We start from the raw sequence: 21,116 nt of genomic DNA on the forward strand, positions 1-21,116 counted from the left end.
GTGGCTCAGCGGTTTAGCCCCACCTTCAGCCCAGGGCCTGATCCTGGAGTCCTGGGATCGAGTCCCACGTCAGGCTCCCTGCATGGAGCCTGCTTCTCCCTCTGCCTGGGTCTCTGCCTCTCTGTCTGTGTCTCTCATGAATAAAATCTTTTTAAAAAATCTAAAGGTGAATTTTACAGACACACGTTCTTCAAGAAACTCTCCGTTTATTCATACTCACGAACCTGCTATTCTGCAAAGTTCCTCAAAGGTCATGAGCCATCCAGTCATCAGGTCGGAGGAGATGGAGTTTATTGGGCTGGTTCCTTGGGTCATGTGACCAAGGTGGGGGGGTGGGAGGAGTCGAAGGGGAAGGGGAAGGGGAAGGCCAATGTCACAACAGTATCCCCAGCACGAGCTCAGAGAGAAAACAGCACACCAGCTACAACAATGAGAATCTTTATGCACAGGTCTGTAATCAGTACAATTCCTTGGAACAACAATAGAGACCCGGAAAAAAAGGAATACACGGTTTCAAACAGTGACAGCCCAGAGGTCAGCATTACCAACCAGGTGTAAATCATCTGGAGGCTTTTGTAAGAGGATGGAGGTGCAGGAGGTGCAGGAGGTGCAGAAGCGTCGAAGGAGTCCACTCCGTGCACAAGACCTGACCAGGGACAGGGGTAAAAATAAAGAAACGGTCACTGGCAAGTGCTTCTGGTGCTTGCACCCAGTGTCCATGGCATGGCGAGGATGATGAGTCCAGGCTGGTCTTCGCACGTGCTGCGTGCTAGCGGCTACTGCACACGTCCCCGTTTTCTAAAGTAGGCAAGGCTCCAAAATTAACTGATTCACGCTGCGATTACATGGTAGGATGCATGCACGTTACTGGTACAGAGAGTGCTTTGACGGAAATCTGTCGGTTTTTAAAATCCTGACAACCATGGTGCCCCCTCAAAGGGCTAGCATCCTTTCATTTCCTCATTCTTTCATTTGGGATCCATACTTACTCCAAAGCATGTGCCATCTCCTTTATCCCTCCTCCAGAAAGACCAACCCCAGGGAATGGGGTGGAGGGCTGCTGAGGCTAAGACACCCCGCAGACAGCAACAGCACCATCCTAAGGACGGTGGCAAGGGGCCTCCACCCCCCTCCCCACCTCCCTGAACCCAGATCCTTGGGGGAGCAGAGAGCTGACTCAAGAGAAGGAACAATAGTCTATTCGAGGCGGACAACCCCCAAAGGGATGAATCTATTCTGACTCACGTGGATGGGGGAGGGGGAAAGAATAGAAGGTGGCATCATTGTTATCTGAAAAGTTTTAGCAGATGGAAGAAAATCATGTCATGTGCTTAACTTTGGAAACCTAGCAGAGGGTCCCATTCCCTGGGGGTGGAATGCAAAGCAAGCCCAACATTCCACCTACGCCCTTCCCAAGACAGAGGTGGTGGGCACGGCTGCTTTTTAAGCAGCGGCATGCTAACTTCAGATGGCACAGAATTCCAGACCGAAATCGCAATGACTTTTTAGTCATATTTTCCATCTTCAGTTCCTTTGGGGGTATAAATACCACAGAAGGGATTAAATGGCTTTTCTCACTGTATGTCATTCTTGTGTTTTCTGTTCAAAAGAGCCCACACAACCGCATTCTCCATTATAAAAATTAATACCTCTCGTAGTAAAAGCCCTCTCTAAAATTATAGCTTTGGTTTCCGGATTGGCAATCCAATTAGCTCAAATTCACATCGACTGCATCAACAATATGCCTGCAAGCGTGGCCAAGGTCTTTCAGAGATGAGGATAAAGACGCTGAGTCTATGCTTCCAATGATAGTTAGAGAAGGGGACTGAGGAGTGAGACTTTGTTCAAACAAATGACAGCTGCACAAAGCATCTTTAAAATGAACTACCTTTTTGGGTCGAAAGGTTAGAGCTGGTTTTGTGAAATGCCATCACAGGCCTCTATGACATCTGGAGAAAGGTCCTCTGAGTCTGGAGGGAGCGTAGTGAATGGCTTTCCGGGCTTGGTTTTTAGAACCTATGTAGCCAATGCATCTGTGCACAAAGAGCATTCAATCTGCCTATTGCGCCGGGGGACACGTGACTTAAGTCACGCTGAACAACCAGGAGTATTTACCTTGAGTGTCTGAAGTGCTGCTTCACCTCCGTTGTGACTCAGAGCTCCCATCTGCATAGTGGAAAGAACAGGTGCTGTCTCTGACCCGCTGGGACCGGGGGAGAGGTGGATAAGAGAGAGCTAGAAAGCACTAATGCCTTCTCCAAAGAAAGGCAGTGTTCAAGTAACAAAGTACTCCACAAAGTACTCCAATCAAAGAAGCGCAAAATTCAAGTAACAGAGTGGCAGGTGCTGTGTTCTGGCTTTTGAGCAGCAGAGGCCTCGCCGCATCTGCCGTGAAGAGCTGGTGGGTAAATGAGCCGCGTGGACCAGCTCCGTGGAGAAGCCACCAAGTCATCCTACCACGGAGGACCATGACTCTTCTGAAGAGGAGAGAATGAACCTTGGGAAAAGCTTAGTGGAATCAGCAAGCTGCTCAGGGTGATTGTTTAATGCATATCCAGTGTGTGTTCTCTGCATAAGATCTTCAAGTTGGTGGGCCAACCTAAATTTCAACAGATAGAGGTTTTCTTCATTTTGCAGGTAGAAATACAAAGAAAGGCTATCTACATTTTTCTCTTGCATTTCAGCATAAGAATTTAAAAAAAAAATCTTGAAACTGGCTGAAGGGAACTATTAAAAGACAAACTCACACACACAAACATTCCCCCAGTGGGGCAGGAAGAGGAAAACCGGGAAGTTTTTTGTTTTTGCAACTAAGACACTTACTTCCTTTTCACAGTTTCTGTTCTAGCAAGCTAGTGTGTGCATGCTTGAGGATCAGTTAACACCCAGAGAACCAGAAGGTTTGGGGGAGCGGTGTCCCAGGGACCGCGAAGGTTCTCAGAATGGGAAGGAGGAGGGGGGGGGGGTTGATAGCCTAGAGACACAGTTGTCTAAACAACTCACAATGAAAAATTGGGAAAACTTCACACTTTAAAACTACGGTATTTATTCTGGCCACAAGAATTTGCTGGATCAGTTATGGGTGGGCGGGGAAAACACACCCCGTTCTGGCTCCCCTTAGGAAAGGCCCATTTCCCATGTTTACGGATTGGTGTTCATCTCTGAACCGATCTACTCGTTTCCATTGGACAGCTACGAATGTCTCAGAGCCATTCAGCCGGAACCCCTCCACCGCCAGGAGAAGGTGCATCTACGTGGACCTTGAGGCCCATCACCGTTTCTTAGTGCTGCTGTTGCCGCCACCAGACTTGCTGAAGCTCCTGCTCATGTGGGGAAAGTGCACGGTTGGGGTTCTTTCCGTAGGACCATATAACCCCAAATTCCTGGCAGTGGCTGACTTGCGCAGTGGTTTGACACTGGGGAAAGGGCTAAAGAGGGGCGCTTTCGGGTGGCCACCCTGAGGGGGTCTGCTTGCGGCTTTGTGCTCACCAGGGGCATCGGGCTCTGGGAAGTGCTGCGGGCAGGGCGGGCGTGCCTTGGGCTCGGGGTCTGCAGCAGCATCCCTCTGCTTCAGCTCCAAGGCCTCTAACTTCACCTGGACTGCAGACACGTCGGCGTCGGCCTCCCCAAAGGCTGGCTCTGGAGACTGTCCTTCGATCGTCCTCCCGGCGCTGCCTTCAGAGCAGCCGCCGTCTCCTCCTCCAGCTGTGGCTGCACAACTGGACGGACCCTCTGCTGCCCCCGGGCCGCTAGTCTTGCCACCCTCGCTCTGCTCCTCTATCAGCCCGACGGTGTCCCCGCAGCCCAGCTGACTCTTGGTCCTCGTCATGTTCTTTTTGTGGACTCGGATGTGGGTCCGCCAGGGTGAATTGAGCTTTGTCTTGAGGTCTTCATAGGGGACAGGAGACGTCTTGCCTCCCGTGTGACCGGGGATGTGGATGACCGCATTCTTGGCAGGCCTGTTGGACATTTTCATCTTCTTTCCTAGAAGAAGGTGGTTGATAACTGGAGAGTTGTTTACCTGAGACGGGAGAATGCTGGTCACTGGCCCTTTGTCTGGAAGAAATGGTGAAAGGTTGTGTGAAACGCACCGCAGAGGACCTGGCCATCGGGGCGCAGGAGTCACGCGGGGCTTGGCCCCAAGCCCACCCAGGTCTTGCCCCGGTTTGGACAGAGTCACGTGACTGAAGGCAACAAACACTGAATTCAATTGTGGAGCCTGGACTACCTAAGTCCCTCCTCTTCAAAGAGGAGGACAAAGAGGCCAAGGATACGGAAGGGGCAGGCTCACTGAAGTGTGGACACCCTACTGTTCCTTAGCACGAGTTTTGGTCTCCGAGAAACCACCTCAGAGGTCTTGTTTCTAGAAATGCTTAGAAGGCTTTTTTAAAAATAAGTCAAACTCCATGACCATATGGATTATCAGCTGTTAGCTTCGGAAAGGTAGGAAAAGAAGACCCGGTGCATTATGGAGTGAGAGACAGCAGGATGGGAGAAGTGAGAAGAAGGTGGTAAAAACGCAGTGAAGTCACTGCTCCCTGGCACCCGGTACTAAGAGGGGAAAAGCGCTCCGCGTCCTCAGTGGACTTTGAAGGCTCAAGCACACATGGCCCCAGAGATGACAGCGGCAGGCCGATGGCCCCACCAGCTCTGTGTGAACGAGCTTCCTCCAGACGTCCGCATCACCCGGATGAACTCCCTTCTACAGCTTCTCGACTGCTGTCACCTACCTCTGGTCACACTCCAATCCTTGTTGAAAATATTGGCAAGTGTCCCCTCTTCACCCCGTATCTTACTAGTCCCCCCAGTTACTTTACTGTTTCTCTGACTGACCCAACTCCATCCTAAACCTCGGCACTCAGACCTACCCTTCCTGAATAATCTTTAACTCTCCTATCCTTCTCTTTGACTCTTCTAGCTCTCAGGCTCTCAATATCGCTACCTGTGGTACTAAATCAAAGAGACTTTGGTTCTTCGATCTTTCAAACCTCCCACACATAAGCCCTCGTCTATCTCTGGGTCACCGATGCTCCTACCAGGCTACGTGCGTGGCTGGCCATGGGGACTTCTGTCTCAGCAATAACCACACATTCTCAACATCCCTACGCCTTTAGACATAGCAAAATCCCACAACAAATCGTGTTATCTTTCCCCAAAGTGGGGGTGGTGGAAATCACACAGACATGTGAACAGAAAGCTCTCCAGATTCATTAACTCCTATTTCGTTGGGTCCTCAAAGCCACTGAACAATCGTCTTCTTTCCTTCTTCCATCCAATAACCTGCTCAAATCTGTATTATTGTTTCCCCTCTCCCACCTTAGTCCCCTTAACTTACTCCCAAGCAAACCACTTTTCCTCCAATAGCTCCATAAAAACAGAAGCTATCAGATTCAAAAGGCCCGGACTGGGACACTTGGGTGGCTCAGCGGTTGAGCACTGCCTTCGGCCCAGGGCATGATCCTGCAGTCCTGGGATCAAGTCCCACGTCGGGCTCCTTGCATGGAGCCTGCTTCTCTGTCTGCCTCTGTGTGTGTGTGTGTGTGTCTCATGAATAAATAAATAAAATCTTTAAAAAAAAAAAAAGGCCAGGACTTCCTGTCCTCCCTACTCTGGGAAGCTGGTCCCTCAACTGCCATCCTCACCACCTTCCTTTACTTCTCAGAAGCTGAGGTCCAGTGCAACCTCTCCCACCAGCACTGCTAATCCTATCGTCTACCATCACCTCTAAAAGCTTGCTGCTCAAAGTGTGATCCCCACCCAGCAGCACTGGCATGACCTGGGAGCTTGCTGGAAATGCTTAATCTTAGCCCCACCCCAAACCTGCTGACATGAATTCTTCATTTTAACAGATCCCCCAAGTGATTTACATGCACACTGAAGTTCAGAAGCAATGCTTTAGAACTTTGCCATTGAGCAAGCAATCTCTCCCTAAAAAGAACCAAATAAACTGTGATCTAGACAAGAGTCAGGAAACTTTTCCTATAAAGGACCTGATTGGGGGACACCTGGGTGGCTCAGAGGTTGAACATCTGCCTTCAGCTCACAGCATGGACCCCGGGGTCCCGGGATCGAGTTCCACATCGGGCTCCCTGCATGGAGCCTGCTTCTCCCTCTCCCTATGTCTCTGCCTCTCTCTGTCTCTCATGAATAAATAATTTTTTAAAATCTTTAAAGTAAAAATAAGTAAATAAAAAAATAAAATACCTGACTATAAATATTTTAGATATTGTAGTGCAAAAGCAGTCAGACAATATGTAAATAAATGGGCATGCCTGGATTCCAATAAAACTTTCTTTACGAAAACAGGCAGCTAGAAGGATTTGGCCTGTGGCACACAGTTTGCTGACCTCTGACTAGAGCACAAGGTATTGAGCTCATTTAATACCCACTGGTAATACCCCTGTTCACCATCCCACCCACAGATGTGTATAATGCAGCTAAAAAAAGGGACTATGCAAAGAATCAGAACACAGGGATCTAGCCCTGGCCTAGCCACCCACCACAGCTACATGACCCTGCTAATAAGACATCCTGAGTCACCATTTCCTCATCTTTTAAAAGGATATAAAAAAAAAAAATCCATTCTTACCCTCCTTACAGATTTGCTTTAAGGACAAAATGAGGATACGTAGGAGCCAACACTTTGAAAACTAAAGTGCTACAGTTGTTTCTTTTGTGTTTTCCTTTTTAGTGATTCAGGTTGAAGTACGAATCTTTGGAAGTTGCCAACTCCTCCCTTCTAAGTGGAAGGTAAGTTCAGTTTTTGTGCAAGATCAGTCACATGCTCACAAGCCTCTTAAAAACAGGTCAACTTTCATATTTTGATTAATACCGGGCAGGCATCATTTGCATTAGGATTTCACTTAGCACAAGCCAAACCACTCCCCAAATCAGCATGTATTAAATAATAAAAGCAGACTGTTCACTGGGATTTTCGGAATTTAAAGAGAAAAAGAAAAAGGCGGTTTGACAGTCCTTGGAAAAGAGCATTTCCAACTGCGTTGCAATTATGTTCTTCTCAGCAGACCCCCAAGACGCTTCTAACCCATCAGTGAGGCAGGAATGGGTTTTTCCTTCTTCTCTGACCACAACTATCAGTTGTATTACTACCTACATGACTGGTGGACAGCTTACTTGACTGGCACACAGATGAATATGTGCCAGAGGCAATAGCTCCAAAAACGTCTCAAGTCCAAGGACTGTGTGGCTTTTGCAACATTTTAATCATCTGCCAACCCCTCTCCACAAGCACACATAATGAAGATGTGTTTAATACCATCGATTGCCTGGTTCTTGGTACCTGAAAGGAACCCATGGTCTTTTTCTTCTGTAGAGCCTGATAAAATAGAAAATGAGATGCTAAAGACGCTATGAGCTCATGCCAGCTGTGTCTGTGGATGCTGAGCTACAGAGAGCTGCGATTCTGAGGCTATCCTAGGAATACGCGTTCTTTTTTTCACAAGGTGACAGAGTTAAAACTGTTTCAAAAAATCACATTACCTAAAAAAAAAAAAAAAAAAAATCACATTACCTGCCCTGATATACACCTGATGCACCTGCTGCTGCTGCTTCTTCTTAATCCGAGAATACTGCCGCTTTAGTGCGTTGATATCCGTGGTCATGCGTTCCATCATCATGCTGTTAAAAGCTGCGTGGTATTCACTTCGGCAGGAATTGATTGCTCCTGGACTCAGCTCCGCGATGTTATTAGCCCGTAGGCTCTGCTCTTCATTCGGTTCTGCACTCAAGGGGAGAGACATAAGGACACAGTGTCATGGAGGAGAAAGGCACTAAATGAGAACTGATGACACCAGGCCCTGTGGTAGTAGCTTAATTTCCTTGGAATTCTAACCACAAAAAAAAAATTGCTACAATTTGTCTTGTACATGTTTTTCTTCAGCCCTGAAAAAATTTCTGCATTTTCTTACTAGCCTAACTGTGGGTCTGAAATGAGGTAGGTGGGTTCCCTGTGTGATTTTGTTACCACTTTGTTCATTATAGACACCGAAGATCAACTCTTTCCACATAAAAGTCCCTGCCACTTTCTAAAATTCCCTTAGGAAAACAGAACTCCACAAGTCTAAAGTCAGTTTAGAGGTTTGCATATAATGGCATGAGGATTTTAGTCTGTGATTAAAAGTGAGTTTTTCTTAAGTTAAAAATAGCAACACATTCTATAAAATTATCAGAACTTGGGATCCCTGCATCTCTAACAATGAATGTTTTTTTTTTTCATTCAACAAACATTTCCCACTGTCTACTACATGTGTTTTTGTCTGTAGTTTCTGCTTCTGACACCTACAGCTAGGAGATTCGTCCCTTAAATAAAATTGAGCTTACATCTAAGAACGAGAAATAAGCCACTGTGTGAGAGCATACACACATATTGCACAGGCTTTTCTAGCACAGTGTATAATAGTGGCCTGGGAACAAGCTTTTTAAAAATGTTTAACGAGAGATTTTAACTATCCTAACATCTACTAAAAGTGTTATTCAGATAAAGCCTAAACATCAGATAAATTTACTTCCTTTTCTACTGAAGACCTTTTTCAAGGAGAAAAAAATTTCAAAGGTGACCTGCTAATCTTTATTTACTCAAAACTGACAAAAAAGACTAGCTCTAAAACTTAGGAAAAAGTGATCCTATCATCCTGAAGCACGTTACCAACTAAACAGACAGAAAACAGAAGGAAAAAAAGGAGGGGACATATACCTAGACTCCAGAAATGCAGGCGGAAAAATTTTAGAGTTAAAATATGTATTGATTTCATGGCTACATACCAAAAGCTGAAATTCTGGCAACAAAGAGAAGGGGTGGAGGGCATTACAAAATCAACAGGACTCTTGCTGAGTTTAGATCTTTTAAAAGTCATTTAAAAAGATGAGAGGAGAGTACATAACAAGGACATACACAAAATCACGTTTGAACCAAAACCATTTAATACTCAAAACAAGCTGAGGTTTGAGGAAAAGACTACCAAAAACTACTCACAACTGAGGGGGAGGTAAAAAAAAAAACAGCCAAACAAACAAAAATAAACCTTCTAAACATAACAAAAATGAGAAGATAGCCCCACGACTCTGAGAAGGTGGTATGAACTCAGTGGAGGGCAGAGAGAACAAAGGAGGACCTGATATCTTCTGTCCTTCCTCTTTCACCAAGGAGAATGGTCTTCAAACTAGAAGAAGCAAAGCAGATGTCCTAGAGGAGGAACCACCACCCCAGATAGGAAAGAACATAGTGGGAGAACCATGAACTGCTTCAAAAGAGTTCATTACATCGATGGTGCCCAGACCACAGGAAGTCCATTCTCCACAAGAAAAGAACAAATGTAGCATAGCATTCAGTTCAAAGCACACATCTTAAGAACGACACTACCAAATGACAGGGCATTAAAAGGTGAATATACAGGATATTCAAAGTTCTGGAAGTCACATCTTTTGAAAAATCCTCAACTTGGACCACAGAGAAGGATTTGGGGGACATGACGGCTGTTCTCAAAGATGGGAAGAGACTTCCAATAGAAGAGGGAGTAGATTTGTAGGTGGAAATTATCTCTTCACAACTAGAAACCATGGGCTACGCAGAAGGACCCAGCAGAATGTCTTATGAGATAATGAGTTTCTAATCACTCAAATACAAGTCAAGGCTATCATAGAGGACATTTCCATAGTGGAAAAGAAGCAAGTCCATATCAATTACACTCAAACAGAATGTAGGAAGCATCCACTGTATGCCAGGTTCTGAGCTAAAGAACTGAACATACAAAATGGAATCAGATAAACTGGGGCAAAAGATAGCAGAATGAAAAAGAAATACGTATGATGTATGCAGCACCTAACAGAGAGATCCTACTAAATGATAAAGGAGGGGCACACCTGAGTGGCTCAGTTGGTTAAGTGACTGACTTTTGATTTCGGCTCAGGTCATGATCTCAGGGTCATGAGATCAAGCCCCGCCTTGGGCTCCACATTCAGCAAGGAGTCTGCTTGGTTTTCTCTCTCCTTCTGCCCCCATATGCGTGCACTTTCTATCTCTCTCTCAATAATAAATTAAATAAATTGTTTTTAAAAAAGGGTGCCTGAGTGACTCAGTCACTTAGGCATCCGCCTTCAGCTCAGGTCATGATCCCAATGTCCGGGATCAAGGCCCACATCAGGCTCCCTGCTCAGTGAGGAACCTACTTCTCCCTCTCCTCCTTGCTTGTGCTCTCTCGGTCGCTATCTCCATCTCTCTCTCTCTCTCTCTCAAATAAATAAATAAAATCTTTTTTTAAAATAATGAATTTAATTAAGTTTTTTAAAAAGATAAAGTAACAGAGAAGACACTTTTAATAAAGACGTTTAATACCGGTAACCAGGTCGGGAAATAATAGGCATTTATGGGACAAAATAATAACACCTTTGCCAGAGTGAATCAATGCACGGAGATCACCTAAATAGAAAGCCACCTCTTTACCTTTAACTTGCTTTTGGTACTTCTGCAGTTCAGGTGCCAGGAGCCCACTGAAAGGTCCAAGACACCCCACTGCATTAGCGATAGTGTCTTCATCGTCTGGGTCATTCTCCTCATCACTGTCTCTGACCCTACCATGTCGTCTTGGAAAACATAAAAGAAGAAAAGGAAATATTCAAAGAAAATAGTAGTGGTTTTTAAAAACATAAATGATAGTCACATGGTTTAAATGACGTAAACTTACTTTTTATATATAACTGTAAACATAACATATATAGAAAGCCTCTCTCCTATCCCTGTCCAACTTCTGCCCTTGACCCATCTAATTCCCAAAGCTGACTACTGTTACTAATTTCTGATGTGTTCTTCAATTTCTTTATGCATAGGTAAGCAAATATAACTATACAGTCTTATTTTTCTTTTATTGGATAAATAGTAGCATACTGTATACACTCTTCTGTGCTGCGCATCTATTTACCTAAAAATCTCCACATTCACACAGAGAGCTGCTTCATCCTGTTTTTATCGCTGCGCTACACTGTATGCATATAACCCATGTTGGAAACCAGGCTGCTAATGATGTACGCCTGAGTGGTTTCCACTCATCTGCTATTATAAGCAATGCTGCAATAAATAACCTTATAGATACTGTGTTTTGCAGGTGTACAAATATATTTGTGGGATAAGCCATAAAGGTAAATTGCTGGGTCAAAGGATATATGGACTAGTAATCTGGGGAAATACTGCCAAATTGCCTGCCACAAATATTGTAATAATTAACCTCCAACCAGCAACGTGCAAGAGTGTTTCCCTATAACCTCATCAACAGAATGCATGTCAACCTTTTGAACTTTTACCAATCTGACAGATATAAAAAAAGTCTCATCTAGTTTTAAGCTACATTTCTCTTGATGTAAGTGATGCTGCCTCTTATGTAAACTACCCATTGCCATTCTTTCATCATTTTTTTCAGTTGGGTGGCCATTTTCTTATTGATTTCTAGGAACTTTATGTATGAGAGATTACCAATTACAAATATTTTTTCACGAATATTTCTGTGCCTGCTTGTGGAGGTTTTGTTCTGTTCTTAGTCACGCAGAAAATTATTTTTTAAAGTACTTAACTTTTTCCATAGTGTTTTTGAGTCAGTTATTAAGGCCTTCCCAGTTCCAAACAACTAAAAATATTCTTCTACATTTTCTTCTGCTAATTTTATTATTTTTTTTTCCACTTAAATACATTTTTCACTATTGATTTGATATTTTGGTACTTCTGCAGTTCAGGTCCCCGGAGCCCAGAACTTGATAAGTTTTCAAACACTAAATTCCTATATATACATATAGGTATATATGTGTGTGTGTGTGTGTGTGTGTGTGTGTACACACAAATATATATATATTATATATACTAATATATATAAAATGTTTATATATTTATATATATTAAATATATATATATTTGTCAACTTCCATCTTTACATTTTAAAGTAGCTCGTCTGTCTCTTCATGCACCTGTCCTACACTATTTTAATTATTAAAATGTTTAGTATTTGATATTTTTAAATAAGTTGTAGGGTTCCTAAATATCCCTTCAGTTTACGTCCCAATCTGCTTTGGAAAGAACAGTTTTAAAAATCTCTATCTTGAATTTTAATCAAAATTTTGGGGAAAAGAGACATTCAGATTTTAAGTGCCAAAATACTTTAACTATATAGATCTGGGGCTTAACAAATATGAAGTTACAATAACACATTAAAATACTAAGTCTTCTATCATGAAAACAAGAAAGGGGGTGAGGAGGAAAGACCTTACCCAGAAACTGAGGTGGGTTTAACTGTGGCTGGGAATGGTGTAATGTTGTAGGTGTATTTTTCCCTCAACTCTGCCAATTGTGGGAAAGGGAATGGAGCCATAGAATAAACAGTCTGAAAAACAAAAGCAAAAATTCCAAGTCTGAAATGGTGGCTTTAAGCAGCTTTTATCAATCCTGGAAAAACATTAAAGTTTTATAATTTGGATTTGAAGAGGTAGATTGTGCTCCTCACACAGCAGGTGGAGATTCTACTTCAATACCTGCTTTAGACAAAGACAAAAGAATATTGATAAACACAATGCTGAGTCCTCAAATCAATCCAGCTGTGCTGGGCATTCCAGGTGGTGAACATGGGTGGCAGGTGGGGGCAGTCTGACTTCCTCCCAGCCCAAGTGACAGGTGGGTTAATTCAGAAATTCACAGTTCCTATTACTTGTTTTGTTTTGTTTTGTTTTTAAGCTGGGCATGGAGCCCAATACAGGGCCCGAACTCACAACCCCAAGATCAAGACCTGAGCTGGGATCAAGAGTCAGATGCCTTGATCTGAGATCTAACCATCTGAGCCACCCAGGCGCCCCCTCCCTATTACTTCTTTAACAAAGTACGCATCCATGATCTTCATATGTAGGGCTTATTTGTTTCAAAGCTTTGATGATTTTTATAGACATTTAATGTCAGCCTTCTGGACAAAATTAAGTCTAGTGGATGATCTTATGATCACCTGCATGCTTTCTCCAAAGATACCACCTTTTCAAATGTCTGTGAATGAGTTCTAGGTGAAAATTGTTAGCTGTTATTTTTAAAGAAAAAAAAAAGTGACAGGGTGTAAAGCATAGGCTGTTAAAAATCTATAAATAAAAATGGGAAAAGCACCTGTGCTTCCTCCAGAATTTCAAAATTACATATCACTTATCAGCAGGAGGAAAGTAATTCAGTGCGTTCTCTTAATTTTACTAACATGCAACTGCTCCGAACATACGTCTTCAATGCTTCAACTACTCATTCACCAGAAAATGTATATTAATCAGACTTTATTTCATGTCTCCCAGGAAGCCATTAACCAAAACTAACAATATTATAGGTCAACTATACCATGATAATTTTAAAAAGAAACCCCTACCATTTGGATTCAAGTTTAAAAGAGGAAATTAGTAATGCTAGGAATTGCAAAATTCCTTATAAATGAAGTAAGACGTCTCACTGAAGACAATTAGTAGGATAGCCAGCTAAAGAGTCATTTGTGTTTTATTTTTGCCAGTTTTATAAAAAGTTACCAAAATATTTCCTTGTCCAGCCTCATGAAGGGTGGGAAGGAATGGGAAGAACATCCTGCCCCTACTTCATCCCATCCTGCCCCAGGGTAATTGGTCCCAGCTCTGCAAGCTCCTTCAAGCTTCCACACAGCTTCAGACACCTGACCAAAAAGAAAACTGGCCCCATTGGTGTTTTGGTCTTCCTTTATCCTTTACTTTCAGTTAGTCCTTCAAAAAAGAAATCAGTGCTCCTGAAACCAATGTGTTTATACTACTTTTTCACATATATTCACTCACTTATTCGAAGGTCTTACATCTGAAGGCAAGTTAATGCCAAAGATGTGCACCACACATCACCGCGGTCCTCAAAGCACCTGAGAAGCTCTACTCTAGGTTTCCAACTTCATAAATCAGAGATTTACAACAGATTCCCAGAAAGATACATTATGAATCACCTGACAGCACTAATTCATCAAACACTATCCTTCTTTTGGACAAGCATCCACATCCTTGTCATTTCCACGCCATCACTGGTGGAAAAAAGTAAAAATGGTCCAAGGGTGCCTGAGTGGCTCAGTCAGTGGAGTGTCCAACTTTTGGTTTCAGCTAGGTCAGGACCTCAGGAGTCCTGGGATCGAGCCCCGTGCCAGGTTCTGTGCTCAGCAAGCAGTTTGCTTGGGATTCTCTCTCTCCCTCTCCCTCTGCCCCTCCCCATCACCGCATACCCTCTCTCAAATAAATAAATAAATAAATACATCTTTAAATTAAAAAAAAAAAGTGAGCAGTCCAAGGGCAGATCCTACATCATGGCACAGGAGCGCTCCCCCCCCCCCCCCCCGCCCAGGTAACAATCATTACTGACGAGCACTTCGGGGTAGGTTTCCCCAGCACCTACAAACACTTCTAACAGCAGCACCCCAGTTTTCTCTCTATTGCCCTCAAGGAAGTCATGAGAGACTGTCAAACGTCTTACTGAAATCTCTATACACGATTTCACCCGCATCCTCCCAAACTCTTTTCCACACCATGTCAATTTTTTTTAAAGCAGCCACTGCTAATTTAAAAAAAAGAGGGGGGGGGTGTGATTTACAGAAGGAAAAACCCAGCAGATTATTTTGTGTGTGGCACAGAACTGAAAGAACTGGGGAAGACCACCAGGAAGACAGACTCCTTCCACGTCTTCAGGCTCAAAGATGAAGACCTTACGTGCAGCCCACATTTTTCATCTGGAGCCATTTCACGTTTGCTGACAGATTTATGGCCCACCATAATTGGATCCCAGCCACTGAATCAATTTTTTTTTTAAAGAGTGAATACAGGAAAGAGAGTGCCTTGAAATGACATTCACCATTTCTCTCCATAACATTCTATGACGCCAAGGAAAAACGGCAAGTCAATTTACGATCCAAACTACCAACATACGCTTAGACAGACATTTATATTTAGGTACTGCTGGGAAAAAAAATTCCATTTATCTTTTCATTAGTGACACGCTTTACAAAAAAAACATAAGCTGAACAAAATTAGGCTTAGTTCATCTCCACCCAGATGTTCCCCTCAGCAGAAGAAAAGCCACTGAAATGGCATCTAATCAATCAAACCGCAGCCTGCGTTTTCCCCTCTAGGATTCTCTTACAGCAGGGAAACGAGGTGGTTCTCTTTTCTCCTAATACCCAAGACTGGAAATTTCTATAGGACAAAGATGGTGTGTGTCAACATCTCTCATTTGTTCTGGCAACATTTAAGTGAAATAAAATGTTGCTTTATTTTTCTGAAGGGGATTTCAGCTTTGAGAGAGGCATGTTTTGAGTAAGGTGGACGCTGTGTACAGGGTGGTAGGGGAAAAGCACCAGGCCGGGAGTAGCAGACTGGCTCCCAGTCCCAGGTCTGCTCCTAGACAATCGAAGAAACGCCACACACTCACTCTCTGTCAAGTGATAGAATTGGGTTGATCTTTAAGCTTCTTTTATTTTTTTAAAAAGATCTTATTTATTTATTTGAGAGAGAGAGAGAGAGAGAGAGAAAGAGCAGGGAAGGGGCAGAGGGAGAGGGAGAAGCAGACTCCCCACTGAGCAGGGAGCCCGAGGCGGGGCTCGACCCAGGACCCTGACATCATGACCTGAGCCTCAGGCAGACGCTAACCTGAGCCCCCCAGGTGCCCCTTTAAGCTTCTTTTAAGCCAGTGTTTCCCTAAGTGTTGTTTAAAAACCACCTGCATCTGAACCACCCCTGGGCTAAATGTCTGCATTCTAACACACTCCTGGGAGGTTTCCTCATACACCGTCAGGTTTGAAAACCACTGCCTTGAGTTCTCCTGTTCTATGAGTCCATGTATTCACTGAGCAAAGGTGTGTTCTTCATAGCACTCTAGGTGTTATGAGGATGCTGAGTAGAATGAGGCCCCTGTCATTAGGGAACTTACCACTTCATTAGAGAATTAAGATTAACATACTTGAAAAAATACCAAATAATGTAAAACTGTCTATAATTAGCATTGTGTCAGTTGTTGAAACTCTGGATCGCAGAAGGAACACAGAGGAGGCCTCGCTGAGGGCTGAGACGAGGGAGGCTGGGCGGAGGAGGGAGGGACAGCCGGGTGACCCATGCTGGAGGTTCCAGCTGTGTGGTGGTGGGGAACACCTTGGAGAGGTGACACACAGGGCAGCCAGAATGTATCTCCAATGCAACCTGTCTCCATACGAACCCATCTCCATGAGAGAACTCAGCTCTCCTTCCTAAGCCAGAGACTTGTCGGTTGCCTTTGTCTCCCCATTTCTTTCTCCTATCTTCTTCCCCCACATCTATTCCCATGGCCACGTCCTATTGATTTCACCTTCTAAATATCGTCTCTGTTCCAACCTTTCTATCCTTCACGGCCTCTCCCAGGCTCCTGCTGTCAGACTTGCCCCCTTCACAGAGCTGCCCCTGCCTGTATCTGACAGCAGCCACAGCTCAGATCATTTTCCCTCTCTCCTTAGGACCGTTCGGGTCTTCTTTTCCCCTTTCCACAAGCTCCACAGCCTCCCTAGAATTCCAGCAAGCACGATTTCACAACCACTAACCTGAAAGGTCAAGTACGATCCCTACCATGGGTTGTGGTCTTCCCCACCCACCCCAGATACCAAGCTCCTTGTAGGTTCCTTCACACACCCCAAAGTTTTCCACTGCTAGGCCTTTGCTCATGGACTCCCTCAACCACGAACCCCTTCCTGCTCTGCACCACGGCCTCCAACATACACAATCTCACGTGTGCATGTATCCACATACATCACACACACCCACACAGAGCTCGACCAATGCCACCCTTAAAGGTAAAACCAGATGTTATTTTCCTCAAGGAAGCCTTCTGACAGATAGAAATGCTCAAGAATATCTGGAGAAGTTAATATAAGGCCTAGAAAACTAGGATGAAGCATTTTAGTTAGTGCAGTTATTAACAAGGAAGCACTGAAGGCGTGCCGAGGAACAAGGAGATGACCCACCCAGTGTGGACCATCACTCTGACAGCAAAATACCAATCACATTAGTGCAGAGGGAATCTGGAAGGAGGGCCACCATCTGTGAGTGTCGTTTAATTCAGCAAACATTTATTGAAAAAAGAGAAGTAGGGAACTAATTGCAGACTCCCAACAAGTGTTTGCTTAATAAAGTAATAAATTTATTGAGCAGCTCTAGCAAAAGGCAAAGTACTAAGTATGTATGAGCAAAGCATAGTCCCTGTCCTTAAGGAGCTTAAAAATATCACTATGGAAATAAGATGGTCTTCTGTCAAGTAGAATGTGATGAAGGCTCACAAGAGATGTACAAAGACAATGTCCCGGTGATTCAGAGAAATGGGAAATGACTTTAGTTGAGACTCTCAGATTATGTTCCACAAAGATGACATCTGAACTGGAACTTTCCAGGAGGTGGCAGGCTGTAAACATGTGAAGGAAGAAGGAAAAGACTGAGCAAAGGGGACACAGGTGCGGAGGGGGCACAGGTGTGAAGGGGGCACTGGTGTGGAGGAGGCACAGGGACAGAAGGGGCACAGGTGCAGAGAAGGCATATGCCTAGGGATTTCTGGAAGCCCTGAAGACAGCTTGAGTTGACTAGAATTAAGTCAAGGGTACAAAAGGAAGCAGCCATGGCTGAAAAGATAGGTTAGCACCAGACAGTCAAGAGCACTGGATGCTAAACTAAGGAATCCACACTTCGTTTTATAGGCAGTGGGTAGCCATTGAAGTTTCGTTAGGGAGGGAGAAGGGACAATACCTAGACCCTGAGTCCTGCCTTGGGCATATGAATCTGCCAGTTCTGTGGGATGTAAAGAATCTCATACGTGGAATATGCCAAGCATGGACATCGCTCACAGAGCCATGTTCAATTAAAGATACTTCCCTCCGAACCCTTCCTCCTCTCAGACAGGAAAGAAGGAAGAAGATAATGTAAAGAAAAGTTAAAATAAAAATTACAAATGTTCAGGGAAGTTCTATCAGGTGGTCAGCATTCCCAGTGAGTCAGGCAGCTGTCTGCTAAAAAATAAGGGATTCTGAGAAGGAGCTGGAGGCGTCAGGAAATGAGCAAAGGACTAGAAGGTCCCGGCTTCTCAAGCCCTATGTCAGGGTCTGAGTTCTCATTTTCCAATCTGTTGACTGGACCCAAGCATGACCTCATGCATGGAACCCAATATAAGGGTAAAAGCTGAAACTGGCGAAAGGGGAGAGAAATCACAAAGAAAGACATACAGCCCAAAGCCAACCTTAGACAAGACCTATGGCTGGTTGGTGGGCAAGAGGAGCAACCAGGAAGAGAAGCAGCAGTGAGAAGCATCAGAGGGAAATAAGGGTAAAATCATATTACAGAACCTCATGGGAGACAGAATGTTTACAAACTTGCTATCTATCCTATACTCACTATCAATTTTAATGCCTCTGTGAATATGAAATTGAGATAAAATAACCGGCCAGAAAATAACAAAACCCTTCAAGTCTTTCATATTGAAACTTAAGATTAATACACAAACCAAAATGCTGATTGAAATAACTTCCTTTAATCCTCAATAATTTCTCCCTCAAAATAATGATGTTACCTCACAAATATCCCTTGACAAAGGTTAAAAATCAAATTTAGTGGTGCCTGAGTGGCTCAGTTGGTTGAAGGTCCAACTCTGGATTTCAGCTCAAGTTCTATCTCAGGGTCCTGGGATAAAGACCTGAGTCGGGCTCCCTGCTCAGCGGGGAGTCTACTTGAGGATTCTCACCCTCTGCCCCTCTGCCTCCTCATTCATTCTCTCTCTTTCTCTCTCAAATAAATAAATCTTAAAAAAAAAATCAGATTCAGAAGAAGTACCTGGTAACATGGGGTGGGGGTGGGGAGTTTGGAGGTTGGACTTTAAAGCAACACAGCTTGAAGGGAAGCATAACAAACATCCATTACCCATTTTTTTTTTCTTTCCTCCCGTGATATAGTGAGATTCTGATCAAATTATACATAGATTCTTGGTCAAGTGAAAAACTAAATCTGAGAGCTGGCCAAACATACTTCCCTGGGTTCTCTGAAGTGAGGCCAAGCTGCTCACTCACCTGCATGAGTTCATGGCTTTCCAGAAGGTCATTCTCTAGCATCTCCTGGGTAAGGCGCCCCATGGTGCCATAGAATTCATCTGCTGTCTCACAGCATTCTATCTGCCTAGACAAAGAAAGTACAGAAGAAAATGTTTACAACCTCCATGCTGTTTATCAGGTATAGACCGCAGGTGCAACAGATGTGTTGCCTCTTGCCATCCTATCGATTGAGTTAGCAATCAACAAAAATCACAATCCTAGGACTTGCCCATGGCTTTGTCATAGCTTGCATGTCCTGGCTTACAATTCTCTGCTATTCCCAAATAAACCCATTTTGCTAACTTTTTTTTTTAAACCACAATCCTAGTACACAGTCTAAAACAAAAACAAAAACAAAAACAAAAACACCAAAGTCAACTTAGAGGTACTTATTACGGGATGTGTCTTTCCCATCTGCCCCCCGGCCTCATAGCCCCACCTGCAGCATCTTTATTATTTTCATGTGACACAGTCTACACATCAGAATGCCCACCACTGATCAGAACTAATAACCACAAAATTGGGTACTGAAGAACAATTATCCCCTGTAGGGAATCTGGGGCTCTTAATCTGCAAATGGTGATCTCATTGGTAGACAAGGACCAAATCACAGGAGAAGTGAAAGATGAAAAATACAAGAACAAGAACTTTCCTGCATATTTCATCATCCACAGGATGTTTTCACAGGCAGAAATTTTTCAGTTCTTTTCGGGGCACTGCAGACAGCTAGAGATAAGGCCCTGCTTCTTGCATTTGGTTCTGCATGTAAATAAAGAATCTGTCACCTGGCAACCTATAAGGCAGGTTAGACTTTCATCCTTCTTCTAGAGGGGGGACAAAGGGGGAATAATCTAAAGCAAAGAGGACCGTGGGCAGCTCTTTCTGCCCACAGGTCCTGCCCCTGTGTTTTAACAAAACGTTTTTTGCACAGATAAATAAATAAATAAATAAATAAATAAATAAATAAATAAATAAATAAATAAATGCTGTGTATTGGTTTTCTCTATTACAACAGTCTTTGTAAAGTGGGATAATTGTATTTGCACCCCCAACCATAAGACCAACATTTTGACATACACTAATGTTGGAGAATTTCCAAAGGGCCATCCAAAACAAATATGATGATGGAAAAACTTCAGGTTCTGGAGTGCTCTTCAGTCCCAGTGCCATTAAATGAAATAGACTACTGAAGTGTTACTACAAAACTACGGAGTAGCATGCGGGCATAATTGAAAAAGTGGTTAAGTTTACCCTGGAGGGCAAGGAAGGGAAATAATGCTTCAGAGGAGTTCTGAAAAATATTCTCTGGGTTGACAAGGAAGAAAAAGCTTTCCAAAGACATGGATGCAGGAGACGGCAGGCCCTTCCCAGGCCCTGCAAGGAGCTCCACGCAACCAAAGCTGCCCAGGAGGCCTGCATGGCCAAGGGCAACAGCGAGCACTGAGGGTACTGAGCTGCAGACAGATGCCAACGGGTCCTGTGCCACCTGAGCCTCTTCCGGGCCAAGAGTCACGGAAAGGCACTTAACAAGGAGCGTGGGAACAGATGTGCCCTCAGCAAGGCTGGCCAGGGGTAGCGTGGGGAGCGCAGGGTATGATGGGGAGACCAGGGAAGAAATACTGCATGAGATCAGGATGAGGAACAAGGGAGCAAGCCAAAGGCCAGCACCAGAGAGAAATGGAAACCTAAGAGACGCCAGTGAAGCTGAGCTGAGAGTCCACGGCTCACGTACTCCCAAAGCACCCTGGGTGAGTGAGAAGAAGAAATGCCAGGTTGCAGGAGTTAAGGGTGAACGAAGAGGTCCCATGGAGCTGTGGTTTATGATTTTTCCAGTGGAAAGTTTGTAGGGAAACATACAGGCACTGGAGTCCCAAAGTTCAGGATTAAGTCCCAGCTCTGCAACTAATGAGCTATGTGACCATGAACTAGTTAATTAACCCTCCTGGGGGAGCTTTCTCACTTGAAAAGGCAGGGAGAATAATCCTACCTACTTCCCAGGCTTATGCAGAG

The 21,116-nt window shown here is 44.0% G+C and overlaps 1 protein-coding gene across 7 annotated transcripts in view; it reads right to left on the bottom strand.

Moving 5' to 3' along the window:
* Positions 1-422: 422 nt before the first annotated feature.
* TBC1D30 (TBC1 domain family member 30) overlaps positions 423-21,116 on the bottom strand; it is an 85,728-nt gene continuing 65,034 nt past the window's right edge. For 2 of the 7 annotated variants that reach the window (XM_041755761.1, XM_041755754.1), the window contains 6 exons: positions 19,086-19,191; positions 12,268-12,380; positions 10,460-10,599; positions 7,532-7,738; positions 7,277-7,336; positions 423-4,056 (listed from right to left, as the gene is read on the bottom strand). In XM_041755761.1, the coding sequence (XP_041611695.1) occupies positions 3,272-4,056; positions 7,277-7,336; positions 7,532-7,738; positions 10,460-10,599; positions 12,268-12,380; positions 19,086-19,191 (1,411 nt within the window). In that variant the 3' untranslated portion in view covers positions 423-3,271. The remainder of the gene's footprint in view (positions 4,057-7,276; positions 7,337-7,531; positions 7,739-10,459; positions 10,600-12,267; positions 12,381-19,085; positions 19,192-21,116) is intronic. The other 5 variants (XM_041755758.1, XM_041755757.1, XM_041755755.1 and 2 more) reach the window with 5 other exon arrangements.

The sequence above is a fragment of the Vulpes lagopus genome, chromosome 5 (genome assembly GCF_018345385.1).
Source record: "Vulpes lagopus strain Blue_001 chromosome 5, ASM1834538v1, whole genome shotgun sequence".
NCBI lineage: Eukaryota > Metazoa > Chordata > Mammalia > Carnivora > Canidae > Vulpes > Vulpes lagopus.